The 19,630-nt window shown below is 34.3% G+C and overlaps 2 protein-coding genes across 3 annotated transcripts; one reads left to right on the plus strand and one right to left on the minus strand.

Moving 5' to 3' along the window:
* Positions 1–284: 284 nt before the first annotated feature.
* On the minus strand, positions 285–6,032 carry smim14 (small integral membrane protein 14). The gene is made up of 5 exons (XM_067403633.1): positions 5,850–6,032; positions 4,279–4,359; positions 2,399–2,447; positions 2,125–2,273; positions 285–1,779 (listed from the first exon to the last, which is right to left on the minus strand). Exons 2-5 carry the CDS (start codon positions 4,351–4,353, stop codon positions 1,741–1,743), a joined length of 312 nt encoding a protein of 103 aa, XP_067259734.1. The 5' UTR covers positions 4,354–4,359; positions 5,850–6,032; the 3' UTR covers positions 285–1,740.
* A 4,523-nt stretch (positions 6,033–10,555) lies between these two features.
* On the plus strand, positions 10,556–19,545 carry ube2kb (ubiquitin-conjugating enzyme E2Kb (UBC1 homolog, yeast)). 2 transcript variants are annotated; one of them, XM_067405093.1, is made up of 7 exons: positions 10,560–10,963; positions 11,740–11,833; positions 11,939–11,997; positions 13,148–13,230; positions 13,413–13,512; positions 13,622–13,750; positions 17,436–19,545. In XM_067405093.1, exons 1-7 carry the CDS (start codon positions 10,901–10,903, stop codon positions 17,508–17,510), a joined length of 603 nt encoding a protein of 200 aa, XP_067261194.1. In that variant the 5' UTR covers positions 10,560–10,900; the 3' UTR covers positions 17,511–19,545. The 2 variants fall into 2 exon arrangements, with proteins under 2 accessions (XP_067261195.1, XP_067261194.1); XM_067405094.1 differs by lacking the exon at positions 13,622–13,750 and having other exon boundaries at positions 10,556–10,963.
* The last annotated feature ends 85 nt before the right edge of the window (positions 19,546–19,630 follow it).

Here is a 19,630-nt window from a genome sequence, read left to right on the forward strand (position 1 = left end):
GGCAAGCTCCTCAATATAAATACGGCAAAAGCGAATAATGGCACTTGTCATTTGACATGAACATTATTACAGCGAAACATACGTGTGGATAACGGAGACGTTCAGAAGCAGCCAATCAGTGACTGGAAGGTCTCGGTGACGTAAATTCAAAGGAAAGGCTGAGGCTGAGCATTGTGGTCTTTTTGACGTAGAAATTACTCTTGAGAGAGTCATACTAACAAATTCTAACTAGAAATGTATCAAAGACACTAACAACCACCAATAAATAGTCCCATACCCACATTAAAAAAAAGACAAAACGTAATGCTATTGTTCATATTTATTTTAAGTAACCAAAAGTGCATAGATCAAGCCCTTTCACATAGAGCAGTTTCATTAGAACAGTGTACATAGACAGAATTTAATTGACATGCCCCAAAACCCACACCACCACTTTAACTGAACCTACAAGAAAATCATTAGTCCGTCCAATTAAACAAATTGACTTTTGTGTCAGTAAGACATTCTAACATTTCCACAGAACTGAAGAGACAGGAAAGTTTCCCAGTAAGGTACACCACACTTGAAGTGGAGCAGATTAACATCCTATCTTTGGTGTTTTTCTGGAGCTTTGCTTTCTGTACACATGTAAAGTTGCCAAAACCAAAGTGCTACAGTTGGTAGATTTGCCTTTAAGTTTAAAAGGGAATCTCACTCTTTACAAATACTACCAAAAGTCCACAGTAACCCATTTAAATCTTATTTTGAAAGATAAACTTGTTTTTTTTTAGATTTTCATCACTGAAATTTGGCCACACCATTTGATTAACTGTATAGCTACATAATGATTCCTGAGCAAACTCAACAAAACTCTATTCAGAATGGCATTTAACTGTCTATTCTATCAGTTGCACTAATGATTTTTATACATGAATGATAAATAGACTGTCAGAGTCATCAGGGTGGAGAGGTCTGCTTTAGATCAGCTCTCTCTTTGCGGTCAACAGACCTCAAACCATGACAACATTCACACAGCCATGACTACAGTTATAAGAGCCAAGTGAATACTGGAATACGCCCATTTTTTAAGTCCCTCTTGCACAATTTTTTTTACTTTTAAGAAGCGGTCTTGGTCAACCCCAAATGTGTGAATCATTTTAAGTACGTCTGTATTCAGAATGACCCAATACAGAGTCAAGGCTCACGCTCCTACAAGGACCAATGACATCATGTCTGTGAAGTCATTATAGCTTTGGAATGTATAAGCTACCAAAGGACACAAGAAATATTATCCTCTCCACCTCAGTCTACTCGAAAATAACCCAAATCTCTTGACACCACTCGATAACTAGGTAACCTTTACTCTAGATTGCAATTAATATTTAGGCTGATCTAGGGTAAGTGTCATTATATATGCTTATATGTCATTTAAACAACTTGCTAAATACCTAATAATGCTTTATAATAAAAATAGAAGTAGTAAGAAATTAAAGACTGAGCTATATAAACCTGGAAATCATCACACTCTAACAATGTAGCATCTTCACCACTTGGAAAACTTTCTTTTTTTTGCTTCCTCTTTATAGAAACACCTTGTTATCCAAGCACTGGTGTAGATCACCCTCTTGATATTGGTCTAGAGAATTTGGAATCAGAAATACTGAGAGATGATTAAGGAAACGAATAAGTTATACTGGTCACAGTAGCTGATCAGGTGGAAGCTGGATTAAAAGATCAAATCTTTTGTGCAGGGTTAAATCTCTAGTCCACTGGAGGTGCTGGTGGCTCTCTGCCATGATTCTGAAAAAGAAGAAAAAGATCCATATAATGACAACAATTACAATTCAAGGAAATTACAGTACAAGTGATTCAAAGTTAAAGCAGCCCATAATACATATTAGGTGATTTACTGATTGTTAAAACCTATTAAGGTTGAATACTTTGCTACACTTTCTGATTACCGTTATCATGTGGAGGTCATCAACATGTGAGAAATGCCGTTATAAGCAAGAAAAAGTGAGGGTATGCTACAGATTGAAATACAGAAGTGCCAATACTTGAGCACTGCTTGTAAGTGATAATTGACGGAGTTTAATCATTATACTGTAATGATCATTCATTAAAGGTTTGTCTGGCATGACTTACGCCATGAGGACTGGAGGGCTTGCTGCTGGCTGAAGGGCCCCTCAAGCTGGCTGGGCGGAACAGAAAAAGCACGAGAGCTAGAACTATCCATCCCATAATGATCATGGGCAGAGTGATGTCCCCTTCTACTGAGGAGTTGGGGCCGGGCACTGTGTACATACAAAACTCAATTTTAAAAAATTACACACAACATGTGTGCTATGTGTGATTTGCCTTTTTTTTTTTTTTTTTTTTTTTCTTTCTTTTTCTTTTTTTTTTGTATGGACAGACTTACTCTCCTGAAGGCACTCTGTGTCTGTACAGTAGGACTGGGACTGTCTCAGCTTGGAAAAGAATCACAAAGGCAATATTTTATCATACAGGCAAAAACAATACTATATGGATGAAATTACAACATTCTGTGTGGATGTGGGATTCTGTCTGAAAGCAATTTTAGGACAAAAACTGATGCTTCTATATTACACTAATTCATAAAACAGTAATTGAAATTGAATTTGACCTGATTGAAACAATCAATGTGGGTATTCCTCTGCAAAAGGTTCCATGCATATAATATTTATTGATATTATATGATTTCATATTTGTATTTCTGTATTTATACCACAAAAAGTTGTTTTTAACAGGGCGAAAACTATTCAAATGTTTCCAAACAGTTGAATCAAGTGTTATTTATTTTCTTGGCTGAACTAAAGAATCACTAGCGCCCTCTACTGGTCATTCATGCAGACTACAACAGCAAAATTATTTTACACCTAGCAACATTTTAAAAAGATAGGTATTTTATATGATCTTTTTCTAAAATATATGTTTAATAAAGACAAGAAATTGCCTAGATGAAGATGGTCCTGAATCTGAAGTTCCTTCTGTTATTGCATTTGCCACAACAGCTCTTGAAAACTACAAACCAGTCTGGAACATAGAGGCCCTGTCAGATTGGGATACATCCAAATGAAATTGAAACAAAAAAGCTTTCTACACCATAACAAAACAAAGACTTTTGGCAATGATTAATAACTATCATAGCAAGTTTTTCGTAAAAACAGTAATATTGTAATATGGTACAGTAATATTTTTCCCCCGTAAAAACAGTAATATTGTTAAATATTATTAAAATTTAATACAACTGTTTTCTATATATATAAATAAATAAATAAATAAATAAATATATATATATATATATAAAAATAAATAAATATATATATAAAAATAAATAAATATATAAATATATATATATATATATATATATATATATATATATATATATATATATATATATATATATATATATATATATAAGTAAGTAAGTAAGTAAGTAAATAAATAAATAAATATATTTATTTATTTTATTTTTTTTTTATTTTTTGGAATGTATAAGCTACCAGATGACACAAGAAATATATATATAAATAATGTAATTTATTCCTATGGTCGCACAGCTTAGTTTTCAGCATCATGACTGCAGTCTTCAGTATCACATTGAAACTTCAGAAATCATTCTAATATGCTGATTTGGTGCCAATTATCAATTATTATTGGTACTCAATTACTAATAATGATTTTTATTATCAGGGATGAAAACAGTGTTTGCTGCTTAATGTTTTTGAGGAAAATGTGATTTCTTTTCTGGATTCTTTGATGAATAGAAAGCTCAAAAGAACATCTTTTTTAGCCCCACTTTTGATCAATTTACTGCATCTTTGTTAAATAAAAGTAAGTTAAGTTTCTTTTTGTTTTCTTTTCTTTTTTTAAAACCTTTTGTATGGTAGTGTATCATGGTTTCCCCAAAAATATTAAGCAGCAACTGTTTTCAAAATTGATAAAATGCATTTCAAAAGCATTTTTAACAAAATCATAATTATGCCAAACTCTTGACCAGTAGTGTATGCTTTTGTACCAAGAAAAGAACAGAAATCCAATATAAGGACACGGTCCATCTAAATCCCAGTTGTTCACTTTTCTTTCATACAGATCAATGGATCAATAAGCTTATATAAAATTCATCTGATTAATTTATAATAGCAGATCCAGAGTAGGCAAACAAGTTAAGCATGTATTGATTTGTTAATATTATGGTTTATTTTGTTCATAAATTAAAGAACTTGTGTTAATTGAAATGCTGATCTGGAACAGAGAAAAAGGAACAGAAGAACTCACCAGGTTGAGAAGTCTCCTCATGGCATGTTCATGAGAGCAGATGCACTCACAGGGGTCAAAACCTCCCTCTGCCATCCTCTCCTGAATAAGACGGAATTCACACACATTCCAGACTTTAATAATAATAATAATAATAATAATAATAAATTATTTTAAACGCACAGAGACACGTAGCTCAAAACTACGTGGGTGTGGTGAATAAAAAAAGACTTCACATAGGAAGGTCTATAGGATGTCAGCATGACACATATATAAACACAAAGCTGTGTCAGACTACTTTAAATATTCAAAGGACTTGGCTTGCAGTTAATGATCTAGCTGTATGTTATTTTCACTAATATATATATATATATTATATATATATATATATATATATATATATATATATATATAGGACCTGGGAAGAGGGGTTACTTCTTACATATATACAGCTATTGAAAAAATTAAGAGACCACTTAACATTGATTTCTGAACTTGGAGTGGTCTCTTAATTTTTTCCATAGCTGTATATATACACATTATATTTTATAAATATATATATATATTCTTAGGGAACGTGTGGATATAAGTGTGTCTGACTACTTGGTGAACTATGACATAAACTTAAATAAAAATTGTCCACGCACCAACTTGCTCTTAAATTTCTTTTTATCTTGTTTCACTTTAATATTGGCCCAGTTCACTCCAAAAATTGACACTTGAATACAATTAAATGTTAACATGCGTTAAAATGTGATTATGGCGTAGCTGTATGTGATGGGCGCTTGTCACTTGTTATATGAAAATGGGTGCGGAAGATAGGATGTAGTGTGAGACCTTTCCTACCACTTGAATACTAGGCTACAGTAAAATGGCTATATTTGGATACGAGTATTATTATTATGGCTAAATACTGGATATATTTATTTGTCAGAGCAGTCGGGTCCTATAGCTTAACACTAACACAAACTCTCAAAACTCGGCTCTTTTGTTTGGTGTGTTTTAAGAAGTGGACGTATTCAAAGACTATAGAAATATTGAAAAGGGACTGTATTGCATTTCAAGCATTACTGAATATACGAAACTGTAAACAAATGAAAGGAAACCCAAGTCAAGGTTTCAGGGAAGAACAACACTTACTCAAAGCAATGCTTTCCGCAAAATAACACGAAAGCAAACGTTTGATGCAAATTTATTTTTTTATCAGCTACGTTTTTTTAAAACTTGGTTCTGTTTCGCTGCTTCCTCTTCGATAACTTTACACTCAACCGGCTGACTCGAATAAACTACGGTCTATCTAAACACTAAACATGTATAAACCACTTATACACACAAAATGTATACCGTTTAAGTAATATATAATAAACAAAGAATAAAAAACACGTTTTTCAAAATATTCTTGCTTAAAGCTGTTTAACTTGGAATATAAGAGTCTTCGAGGAGGATGGAGGAATAGCCTATATATTATTAATTAAAGCAGCGTATTAATTGAATCTGCAGACAGCATTTAAAAAAAAAAGAATAATAAAACATAAAATAAAAAAGTTAACCCCTATGGAAACAAACAAGATTTTGGTAAACAGATGTCTTACCAATGACTTCGATAACTCACTCGAAGAGATTTAAAAACATTCGCTTCAAACCAGGAGGACCGATATGTGAATATTGACCCCTGAGAGTGTCCGGTCGCACAGGCTAAATCCAGTGCAAATGCTCCCTTGTGTACACTGGTGTTTGGCAATGGGCCGCAGCTCCGGCTGATGTTCCGTCTGTGTTTTGATAAGGATCAGGGAAGCAACATTAGGAATGTTACTATGGCGAAGGCTTGGTTCCTGAATTGTAATTTGCATCCTTCCTGGGGCGTCCAATTGCGTTACCTAATTATTATTCATGAGGTAAGTCTTCGTCCTTTAACCATAGGCTTTAACGTGTACGTTTCAGCAAATCAACGAGGTCGACTGGGCGAACATAACACCTAGTAATTAATATTAATGAGAGAGGCCTTTACTATAGTAGGATTCGTACATTCGTGTGGTGGATGAGAGCCACGTCGCTACATGACGTATAATGTCGCAGATTTTGGTGAACACTGAATGGCCGTTGCTTTTCTCACCGTTCGCAGAGCGCGTCATTTATTAATTGGTTATCGACATTTTGCCGGCGGGGTGTAAATAATGAAATACATAATTGCAGTGCCCATCACTGACAGTCATGGGAGTGTGTGTGTGTGTGTGTGTGTGTGTGTGTGTGTGTGTGTGTGTGTGTGTGTGTGTGTGTGTGTGTGTGTGTTGTTAATCTAGGGAAATGCAAGCTCATCATCAAAGTCACTCAGACCCAACCTGCATTAAAAGTTGTACACATAAAGAATAGAAGAGTAATTTTGAAAAATGTTTTGAAAAACAATGCAACATAAATGAAGACTCCAGTCATCTCAGTCCCAGCATGATTTTTTTAAACTTCCTTTCCTATTTTTTTATATCTATTATTACTGAAATTGTGCAATGGTGATGCCAACTTAGAAAAGTTCAGTTTTTCTGAAATTCCAGAATTGTGTTAGACACAATCCCAGCTAACGGGACATTCTCAGAACTTCCCTAACATTCTGGCAAGGTTCTCTCAAAGTTATGAACAAAACATTAATTCAAAGTTATCTGGTCTTTAATAATGTTCTCAAAACCATAAAAACATTCTTAGAACAAATTTTTGTTAGCTGGAATAGCTTGTACAGTCACTGAATCAGTACAGTATTTTTTTAATTATTATTTTATGTTTTTAAAATTTAATTATATCATTGTCTACAATTAATAATGCTATTATTAGCATCAAAACGCAGGCTCATTATTGGCCGGCTCCTGTGTCAGCAGCACACGCATACATCGTGCTGCTCACGTGAACAGCGTCGGCCAATACTGAGCCGGCGTTCTGACACAGAACCTGGAAACACTGAACATAAACAGCGTATGAGAATGACAGGGGAGAGTCGAATTTGTTGAATAAAGTCATAACATTAAGGTTGAACCACTGTAGTCACATTGACTATTTTAACGATGTCTTGTCTGGACCATAAATGATGGTAATTATGTTGCTTTTTACGGAGGATAAAAAAAAACTCTTGAATTTCATCAAGAATATCTTAATTTGGGTTTTGAAGATGAACAAAGTTTCTTGTGGGTTTGGAATGACATGACGGTGAGTAATTGGGCCCCCTTTTAAAAGCTTTCCTTTTAAAAGGGGTTTCCCCCTTTTTACACACATTAACTTTTCTTATTTATTGTTAATTTTGTCTTTAAAATGATGAAGTGTGTGAAATAAATTTTCAATCAATCAATTAATGACAGAAATTTCATTTTTGGGTGAACTAACCCTTTACAAATGGGTGTAATTTTCGAGTACCTGAAAACCATACTTGAGTAAATACAAATACCTTACCGCGAAAATGACTCCATTACAAGTTACAATTCACCTATTCTAATGACTTGAGTAAAAGTCTTAGAGTATCTGATTTTAACAGTACTTAAGTATTTTACTCATGCTGAACGTAGGCTCAGAGAGGCACTAGTTCTCAACACCTGAGAGACATGCCAGTGAAAATAAAATAAAAAAACAATTGATTTGTAAGATAAGAAATCATGTTTATTTTCTGAAATCAAAATAAAACTGAACACCTCAGTGTTGCAATAAATCAAAGTCGACACAACAGCCACTTAAACGTCTACAAACTCTCAAATGTCAGTTAAGCTCAAGTGCATAAAAAGGCCATAAGTAAACCAATATCCTTTAAAAAGGTCTTGTCAATATAGTGGATAAAAAAAATGTAAAGTAAAATAAAATAGTCAAAGTCTACTTGCACTGTATGTGCTGGTTTGAGCCTCATCACCATCTGCAGTCATTTTCCTCATCTAATAAATCAAACACCTGCGATTCAGCATCTCGCTGCTAATGCACTCGCATTCACGTAAAGTAGCCTTGTTGAAAAGTTTTGGTGACTAAAGGCAAAACGCACAAGATATAGTATCTTCAATGCCCTTAGATGACGATATTGCTTCTTTATATCAGAAACAAACTGCTGCAGAAAATGTTAGCTGCCAAGCAAAATGTAATGTGTAATTGCATTACTCATCACAAATGTAGTGGAATAAAAAGTACATTTACTTGTTCAAAAATGTAGTCAAGTAGAGAGTAAAAGTTGCCAATATCTTTGATACTCAGTACAACTACAAAGTAGCCAAAAAGATACCCAAGTACAGTAACTAATTACATTTACTCAAACACTTTACACCTCTGGAATTTTGCACTTTTGATCTCTGTGGTTTACTTTAATCACTCCAAGACTAAAAAAAATGACATGTCTTATAATGTTGGCATGATGTTTTCTTATTTGAAAAGAGAGAGAAAAAACAAACAAACAAACATATGACTACATGACATGCAACCACTTCTAGTGTGCTTTGCACCAAGCACTCTTTCCTGGCTGTTTTTATAACCAGAGATAGCTCATTTTGGGGGGTATTATTTAGAGAAGACTGTCACCTTAATTTGCATGAAACAGAAGTTGTGATAGTCTTTCTTTATTGTGATGTATTTCCAAGTGAAACGGCTTATCGAACAAGAAAAAATGTGGGATGGGACTTGTTTTCATCCATTGGGAATTGATAGGATCATTGTGGTTTGCTATTGTTCTGATTTCATGATGCAGTAAACGTGTAGAGGAACTTTACAGTTAAAGACCCAAAAGACCAGATATGGTGAATGAAGACCCGGAGTCAGAGTTTAAAATAAATAAATAAATTGAAGATAATTTTACTGAAGAATAGTTCGCCGTTTCATCAGCAGAAACCAGCTTCAAGTCTCACACAGAGTTCTAGGCCGCTCTGCGTACATTCACATTTCCACAACAATTATACTCTAACAGAGTCAACTAACTACGTCATTACTTCAGGTTGAATGATTCTGATTGGCAAAGAAAAATAGACAAATTTGGTAATCTTCCACACATGAACAGTCAGAAGCATATCTCCATTCGTCATGATGCTGACTCTGGATTTATGTCCTTTTGGGGTCATGACATGGCGTCTGCTGGTCTTCAGCAGAGTGCCAGTTGTCCACCAATACAAAGGATCTGCACAGAACACTTAGCGCACATACACAGATACAAGTTTCACAGCTTCTTCAAGGCTGAAGTTGATCTGAGCTCTGCTCTGAGCAGGAAACTTTCCCAAAACATACTGATAACATGTTCTTTTCTCTCAGTGAGAGGTACAGACAATATTCAAACTTATTTTCTAGTGTTTGAAAAGGAAAAAGAAATGCTTTAATATACTTTGAAGAAGTCATTCAAATAATTTAACAGAAAGATAAATGTTGATTAATAACTTAAAAGATATATATTGAAGCGGCAGTGGATTCCAGAATCCACCCCCTTCACGTGTCATCAGAGAAGAGATAATGATGTGCACGGATAAATCATTTAGACTGTAATACCTAATATTCCTTAAGTGTGTTTAAGTGTGTCGGTTTCATATAAACACATTTTTGCCAAACATTACGTTGCATACAAAAATAAAGTCAACAATTTACAATAACAACATCCCATAATAGTGTTAATGGAGATAATTGCCCTAGCATTCAAACTTTGTGATTTGTTTTAATGTTTTGGAAACAAGTCTTATGCTGCAGTTGTTTGATTTTAAAAAAAAAGAGAAAAAGTTAACATCTCTTGATCCTTCAGAAATCATTCTAATATGCTGATTTGGTGCTCAAGACACATTTCTTACCTATACCAAAGTTGAAAAGAATTGTGATGCTTAGTACTTTTACGGAAACTGATTTTTTTTTTTTTTCTTTTCAGAATTATTTGATTAATAGAAATTTTAAAATAACAGAAACAGATTATATTATATTATATTATTACATTATAAATGTCCTTACTGTCACTTTTGATCAATTTAATAAATTCTTGCTGAATAAAATATTACCTCAAATAAATAAATAAATAAATAATACTGACCCCAAACTTTTGAATGGTAATGTGATGCTTTTTTTTTAAACAGTCTATGTGTTTAACATAATTTTGTAGGTAAAATTCAAATATCTTAATTTATATTCATTTTCATATACAATTGAATGTACATATTTATTTAATATGCCTATATGATTAGCTATTTATTTGTTAATTAAAAATATAAAAAAAATATAAAAAATGTTTGCAAAAACAGTGCAGGGTGAGGATGTGTTTTGCATGTATCACGTGGGAGTGAAACAGATGTAACCACGATATCATGTGACAGCAGCACACCATATGGGACTGATACTAGATCTGAAAGCTTTCTGGATCTGTCAAGAGCCCTGCTTTTCCACGCGTAATATCTCCGCTCCACCTGATTCAACAAAGAGGACAAACGCAGTGTTCTATTGCAGCGTTTGAGTTTTCCAGGCTCTCATTGTGTTTGCCAGTGTTTGTACTGGAGCTCAGCGTACTGTTTAGGAGAGAGAGGGAGAGAGAGAGAGAGAAAGAGAGAGAGAAAGAGAGAGAGAAAGAGAGAGGGGTGTGAAAGTGAAGCTCTATCAGTCTTTGCGGACTGGAGGTTCAAAAACAGCGGAAGAGAGAAAGAGAAAGAGTGAGAGAGAGGGGAATCAATCAGCCATGGCAAATATCGCTGTGCAGAGGATCAAGCGAGAGTTTAAGGAAGTGCTGAAAAGCGAAGAGGTTTGCAAAACGTTACTTTACTCTATTTCCTTGCCCGTTGAGAACAAACACAAGGACTTTTGGGGATAATCATCCAGAAGCCAATGAGCTAGCTTAGCCTGCTAAGCTAATGTTAGCATGAGCTGTTAAATGGCCTTTAGATACGGAAGTCATACATGTAAAATTGTGCTTTCTTTGATGTTTTAAGACGGAAGCCTAGTTCGAAATGCGAAAATCATTTATAGACACATCAAAGTACGGCTAGATTTGTGGTGGCACACGCCGAGCTTTAGCTATAGAGCTAACATGCTATTTGACATAGTTAGCCTTTTAGCTTCACTGACACTACTTTAGTGGGCTGTGGTAATATTAGCTTGTGTTTATCGCCCATTAACGTGTGTTTTCTTTTTTAAATACTTTTTTTACTCTTTTCCTGGTCGTGTCCTGACATGGTCTGTTAGTGTCAGTTAGCAGGACTGCTAGGCTGTTTGAGTAGTTTTCAGTAGTGCAGGACCATGGCTGTTTCAAAACCTTTTGAGTTGCCTACCTAGACAGCATTTTTGGGAATCATAAGCACCAATCATGCTGTCTACCTAGGCAGTTCATTATGTTTTAAGACAGCCCCACGATTATATACTGGTCACTTCTTTGTTCTGGGCAAAGGAATAAAAGAAAACTTCCTTGTCTTGCTAGCTGAATGTTTGTTTCTGACTTTGTTTCCCCTCCTGTTTACAGTTATAAGTGCACAATAGTTAACTTTTTTCATTGGTTTCCATTTTTGTTTTGCTTTATAACAGACAAGTAAAAATCAAATAAAAGTAGATCTGGTGGATGAAAACTTCACAGAGTTAAAGGGTGAAATAGCAGGACCACCAGACACACCATATGAAGGTAAAGATACTATTTTCATCAGTTTTCTCTATTGCTGCAATGATGTTTGCAAATACATTACGTTTGTAGATAAGATTGTAACTTATAAGCTATTTTCCCCCACAGGAGGCAGATATCAGCTAGAAATCAAGATTCCTGAGACATATCCTTTTAATCCACCCAAGGTAATCTTTTTTTTTTTTTTTTTTTAATAGTTTTTGTTTTTATGATAATTAATTATTGTGGTTAATATTTAAGGTAAAAACAATCTAGATTAATTCTATGTGAAACAGGATTTTCAATAGAAAAACATGTTGGGTGGGACTTTACCTGTCAGGAATTTATTGGATAGTTAATAGTGGGTCTTCCATACCATAATGGAGGCAGGTGTTTAAAGACAAATAACCATGTTCACTTAATATTAAATATTAAAAACTTACTTTACTTGCTAATTTGTTAGCACTTTCTTTTGCTCCATTTGAAAGTTTCAGAGTGAGGAGTATTATTAAATCAACTAAAACTTCAATTTTATCCCAGTGGATATATGAACAGGAGCAGGATCTCATTTGGTTCCAGTTAAGTCCAGATAATTTTACTGACCTGATTAAAGGCTGGAATACACAACACGACTTTTGCCCTGATTTAAGGCCTGTTCATACAAAGAACGATAACTATATTAGAGTAACTATAAAGATAACTATATTAGAGTCCTCAACAGATGACAATATCGCTGTGTTTATTATAAGAGTGCTGCAGTTTGTTTGTCTGCCCCTTTAATGCTCAAGCTCTTAAAGAAGGATAGATTCTTATGGGCTGTCAATGTATTAAAATATATGTATCAATTTATTGTTCATCAGCTTGAAAAAATAGTTCTGAAAGTGATTAGAATAATATTGTTTCTCTGTGTGCACTTGCCGTTATGGTTATGGTATGGACTCTGCTGCACTATTATATTTAGAATGATTTTTTACCAACTATATCTTTATCATTATAGTAATCGTCCTTTGTGTGAACGAGTCAACACTAGTTGCAAAAATTCAGAGCCTGTCTGCAGCCTTAAATTGACTAACACTTGCCTTGATTAACAAAGCAGTGAAGAACATTATATAAAAATACCTAAATCTTTTAAATGTGACTGTAAACACAGAGATGACAACAGAAATTTGTAATCATAAATTATTAAACAGTCAAGTTATCAGGGCAATAATTAAATTTTTCTGAGTTTAATTTGTCTTTTTTATTTTTAATCTGCACACATGTACAATAAGAAAGAAGCGATCAATTATGATCAAAGAACTTTTGAAGTTAAAAAATAAGTTTTGTCATCTTTTTCAGGTGCGGTTTATTACTAAGATCTGGCATCCCAATATAAGTTCAGTTACCGGGGCAATATGTTTGGACATTTTAAAAGACCAATGGTGAGTGCTTATTAATTAATGAGAATGACATGTCTAGTTTATTATTGTCGTGCATATCCTACATTATCTAATGCTTTTGACACTGCTCTCTAAACTATTGCACCGTCTCTTTCCTGTTCCTTTTTTAAACGATTCTGTACTCTTCAACTCCTACTTATTCTGTCTTCACTTCCTGTGTACAGGGCTGCAGCTATGACTCTGCGAACAGTCCTGCTCTCACTACAGGCTCTGTTAGCTGCTGCAGAGCCAGATGATCCTCAAGACGCTGTAGTAGCAAATCAGGTACATGTGTGTGAAATACGCAGCTGTCAGTGTGTCTGTCTGACTGAGAATGTGCAATAACAAAGCATAGCAAACCTTTCAAGTACATCACTGTTGTGGTTTTTTGCAGTATAAGCAGAATCCAGAAATGTTCAAACAAACTGCCCGTCTCTGGTCTCACGTTTACGCTGGTGCTCCCGTGTCCAGTCCTGAGTACACACGCAAAATAGACAAACTTTGTGCAATGGGCTTTGACAAAGTAAGTACTGAACCTGGACAGCTGCTAGTGTGGTTAAAAATTCAGATATGCACAGACTACAGCAGGGATGGCAACCTTAGAGACACATGGCACTATTGGCACGTGTTGCCTTTCAGCACATTACTTGATATAAATTATAAATGAATACTGTCACTGAGTTTTTAAGCTTGTCATATTACTGTCCTTAAAAGGGTTAGTTCACCCCAAAATGAAAATTCTGTCATTATTTCTCACCCTCATATTACTCCAAACTCGTAAGACTTTTGTTCATCTTCAGAACACAAATGAAGGTCTTTTCGAATAAATCTGAGAGATGTATGTTCCTCCGTTGACTGCCTTTGCAACTGAAACTTTGACGCTTCCGGAAGAGGTTTGTTCTTGTGCATTATTCATGTTCGGTTGAGCTTCTGCTTCTGTTCGCTGATCAATGAACTTTTTGACTCGGGTGCAAAAGCAGTCAATATATAGGGATGGACATCTCTCAGATTTCATCAAAAAGATCTTCATTTGTGTTCTGAAGATGAACAGAAGTCTTAAGGATTAGAATTTCATTTTGGGGTGAACTAACTCTTTAACATTTTATACAATGATGGTGGCTTTAGAATAGCAAATTTTAGCCTTTTTTTAATTCAAATGTCTTTAAGAGTCTGCTCAATAACTCTAATATTGTTTTCATGTCTAAGTCCTCTTAAAAAACAACTCATAAACAAGAAATTCATAACTTTTGAAGTGATTATTAAAAAACATCACAACTTTCAAGAAGCAGGTGAAGACATACCTCTTCCACAAGCACTTAACCACCCCACACCCTTAAACCAGTGCATTTGCAAAAAACAAACAAAAACAATTCTCTTATGTAGCGTGCATCCTAATGTTGTCAAATAAACCTGTTATTGTATATTACAAATATTGTTGTCTCCCTGACAAATTGCTTTGTTCCTCTATTGTAAGTCGCTTTTGTATAGTGTCTGCTAAGTGCATAAATGTAAATGCAAAAAAAAAGTAGGACAGGGACTTTGTTCTATCCATCGGTTGTTGATTGAATGGTGACAGATCTAAAAGCAAGCTTGCAGTCGATTGTAAGAAAGACAGGGTTTAAGAGGACTAAATGTTTGGAGAAGTTCGGCATGCATCACCAGAGAGAAGTCTCGAGATCGAGTTATGACACTTTAATAATAATAAAAAAAAGATTGTCAAAATTAATAAAAATAAAGGAAAGCATGGATGAATCATTCAGAATGAGATAACACAGAAGTAGGGTGAATTTTCATTTTGAAAAAGTTTTAGTCCATTTTCCATTTACACTGTTTACTGCAGTGTGAGACTGCTAAAACAAAACAAAAGTGACTACCACACGTTTGTTTGTAATCCAGAGTTAAATAATTAGGCATCTTTTTGTTTAGAGAACAACAGTTTTTTTTATCCAAGGATAATCTGAGATGCCTTACAGGTCGCCCACTACCGTGGCTGGCAGACAAGGCAAAATTACGTTTGTTAATTTCTCACCCTGGTAAAGATGCATTCCTGGGTTATCACCACATGATTCAACATCAAAGAAGTAGTAAACTACTAAACCTATTATACATTCTAAAATAAAATTAAATAAAAAAGACAAAAGTTGGCAACACCCTATACTACAGTGTTTGTAAATACATATTAGTCGTGTATTACACAATGAAAATGAATCCTAATATCAAGGTTAATGTTTTTACATATGTTGACATACACTACCATTAAAGTTTGGGATTGGTAAGATTTCTATTACAATTTCAAAATTTAGTTTTACAGTACCTGTCAAAAGTTTGGAAACGGTACAATTTTTAAAGAAGTCTCTTAAGCTCACAGAGGCTGTAATTATTAAATCAAAATACAGTAAAAAACAGTTATATTGCAAAATATTTAGGGCTGTTTCGAATGCCATTTTTTGAGCTTCGAAGCTTAGGTGGCAATCAATATCGAATATTCGAAGCTTCGGTGGGTGGGGCTAAATATATAATAATAGTGTCGGTTTGCATTTGTATCATCTTTCACGACTTCACGTTTCACTCTTCGGCATCGTAAATATGTTGCGGCAGACCCAGTGGAGTGCAGTGTTGCATTTGGTGCAATATGATCAGGTGGCACACATTCTTTAAATATTAATAAACATTTAATAATCTTTTAAATAGAACAGTTTCCGGTACGCATTACACGGGCAGGTTTATGCTCCGAAAACGGACAGTGCACAAGTGATCCAAAACACAAAGTCTGTTGAGAGCAAGAACTTTAATAAGGTATTAATAACGAACATTTCTTTAAAACAAATGAATCCCAAAACAGAAATTAAATTAGTAACACACAGTGATTTCAATGAACTGTAATAAATAAAGAACATGGTAGCAAGCTTATAAACAGTTGAATAAGAATAAATGAATTGTTTTTAAAATGACACAAAATGTAATATCTATTACAATTAGTTTTATTCTATATAAGGGATTTATTTTGTCTTATGAGTGAGAATGAGTCCGCGACGGAAGTCACGTGTTGAAAAAAAAAAAAAAAAAAAAAAAGAATATTCGAATCTCAAAACTGAAAATCGAATGCCACCCCACCGAACGAATATTCGAATATTCGATTATTCTAGTACAGCCCTAAAAATATTATTACAAATGAAAAGAACTGTTTTCTATTTGAATATATTTTAATATGCGATTTATTCCTATGATTCAAAGCTGAATTTTCAGCATCATTAGTCCAGTCTTCAGTGTCACATGATCCTTAAAGGGACAGTTTACCCAAAAATTGTCATAATTTACTCACCCTCAAGCAGTTCCAAACCTGTATAAATTTCTGAAAATATTTGGAAGAAACTTGTCAGTAACTGAACCAATGTCACCCCCCATTGACTACCATAGTATTTATTTTTCCTCTAAAATGAGACACAGCGTGTGTGTGTGTATAGACTGATGTGCAGTGATGATGTTTTTTGTGTTTGTTGTGGGCGGAGCCTACCTGGTGGCAGAAAATGAGTTCTGTGGAAACCATGGAATAAAAGTATAAAAAAGTTAATTTTGAGTTTATATCTTATAATTCTGACTTTTTTCTTGCAAAACCGAGTTTATATCGCACAATTCATAGAAAGAAAAAAAGAAAAAAACTATGGGTATAATGTATTTTATATATATATATTATATATATATATTATATATATTTTTTTTTAATGCTATTTGCCTGTGATGGCAAAGCTGAATTTTCAGAAATCATTCTAATAGTTTTGCTGTTTAATATTTTTGTGGAAACCATGATCTATTTTATTGAATAGAGTTTAAAAGAACAGCATTTATTTTAAATAAAATCGTATGTCTTTATTGTCATTTTTGATGAATTTTCTGAATGAAAGTATTAATTTCTTTAAAAAAAAAAAAATTACTGACCCCAAGCTTTTGAATGGTAGTGTATGTTGACAGGCAGTATGTAAAATACTATTTTGTAGGCACTATTGGAAAGAATGATATTTGCCATTTGTAAGTTGACTTGTGGAACAGCTTTTTGTTATGTGCTGATCAAGTCAGTCTGGCTGTGATTTCAATGTGATATGGTTCAGTCAAATAAGTGAACTGTTAGCATCAGCTAAAAGAGTTAATTTAGCAAATTTACTGTTGCTTAGAAATATGAGTGTAACATTCTGTCTTTCTCTTCCAAACAGAATGCAGTAATAGTAGCCTTGTCCTCAAAATCATGGGACGTGGAGACAGCGACAGAGCTGCTACTAAGCAACTGATCATCCAGTTCTCTTCATCAGGCCATATTTCCCTCAAACCCCTCCTGCTTCATGACCCATTCACTCCCACCCAACCATCCACACATGCATCAGCCATCTTGGTTTGTGTTCAGAGTGAATGTTTGGGTAAGATCAGCAGTTAGACTGCAAAACAATTAGTCATCTTCCACCTCTAGCAAATGTTCACGTCTTTTTCTTCCCATCATTTTCACTTTCAGTTTTTGCCTTGGTACAATCATTTTCCCTCTTAAATTTAGGCTGTCATTCCCTTTTAAAGAAACCCAACAAAGACAAAGCCTGTATCACTGTCATTTCACGCTAAAAGAAACTCCCAATTGCATCTGTGAAACAATGTTAGTACATGTAAATTAGTATATTTAAGGTTGTGTACATTTAAAAGGCAGGAATGTTTTTTTTTTTTTTTTCTTTTCTTCTATCTGTACACCATAAACCATTTGGGATATGCTTATTTGAATAGGATATTTAGTATTGAAAAAACAAATCTTTGAGATTAATAATACCCCTTCTATTTGATGAACAAATGTGATTTTATTTGCTCATTTGATTCTTTTAATGTTTCTTTTGGCTTTCCTTTGCACTAATCAGTCTGTATAGTAGTGGAAATGGCCAGATGACATGGTGTTACGTTGTGAGTGCAGACGCGGTTTCAAACTTGCTGGGTAAAGTGTTCATTTTAAAAAAAAATAAATAAAAGGAAGATGCCCTTCCTCACTTTTCCTTTTTTCAAAAAAGGGGGCAATGTGGGATTGATGGCCACAAATCCTTTCTCTACTTCTTTTCGAGGCAGCTGTAGGGGTTTGAGTTGATCATGGACAGATATACCTTGAGTTGCCTTTTTTTTTTTTTTTTTTGAATGTATTATATAATACAACTTGCATTTAAGTATAAAAAGTTTGTACATGTAGAGATGAGAAAAAGTGAAGACAAGAGTTTCTCCTCTTGATGATTGGCTTTTTCTTTGTGGAACAATCAAGACAGTGAGACATTCAGTTTGACATCAAAAACTGTTAAGTCACAACTAGTTGGTGTAAATGTTTAAAAGGGTCTCTGAGTGTGAGGTGGGGTGATTTTGATCATACCGCATTTGTATTAAGATTTACACTTGCAAGCTGCAAATATAATTTCATATTTCGCATGTAACTGATGTTGCAGGCATGAATCAAACTGCTAGAGTTTTCTATTCTACAAAGATGCTTAAAAGCAAATGGGCCAAGAGCGAGTACTGCCACACAATGCTTTGTGAACCTGTTTTTTACCTAGTGTTCTGTTCTTGCAGGGGTGAAATGATAAAACTTTTTTTTTTCTCACTTTGTTACTTGACCTATTTGCTAGCATTCCCACATACCATCTGTTTTCATAATGCCCCCACTTTCACAGCTAGTTGCTTTCATACACCTTTCTCATGTACATACAGTCAAGTTTTTTGGGGGGATAAAGTACTGTTCATCTCTAGAATGCACCATCGATGGCTGGATTTATATTTTGTATGAAAAACAAAAATGAGACAAAAAAAAACAAAGACTGTCTTCCTGTAGTGATCACCTTGTTCAATATTGCACGAAGAAGTGAAAAGGACAAACTTCTGTCAAAGGAGAAATGCAGGTCATGGGCTCTGGCTTTAGTCACTTTACGCTCCTTTACAAAACGAGACAGAAAAAAACCTACTCGAGCCGTACAAGCATGGTTATTTATTGTGAAACTGTCATTCTTTTGAATTAAAAAAAGTGAAAACTGAAAACTTGTGTTATGTCAATCTCTGTTCTGTGCATGTAATTACATCTACGTCAGTAGGTGTCAAATTTAAGTCGACTCAGGTTAAGAATGTAAATTGGTGAAAAACAGCTTGGGAACTGTGGAAGTGTGGGGAAAAATGAAAAGGTATATCATTTAAATGTGGAGTAATTGAACAGTGAAAACTTAATTTTTCACCCAATATTTAGAATGAATCCAAACACACAAATCTCATAGCAACTGCAGGGTGTCCCTTGCAGCAGTATGAGGAATTCATGCTTGTACACCCAACAGAATAAATAGCAGCATTACTAATCATATAGTCTTGCACTCCTTGTACTGTAAGTTGAGTTAAACTAAATGAATGA

Source organism: Chanodichthys erythropterus, chromosome 12, assembly GCF_024489055.1.
Source record: "Chanodichthys erythropterus isolate Z2021 chromosome 12, ASM2448905v1, whole genome shotgun sequence".
NCBI lineage: Eukaryota > Metazoa > Chordata > Actinopteri > Cypriniformes > Xenocyprididae > Chanodichthys > Chanodichthys erythropterus.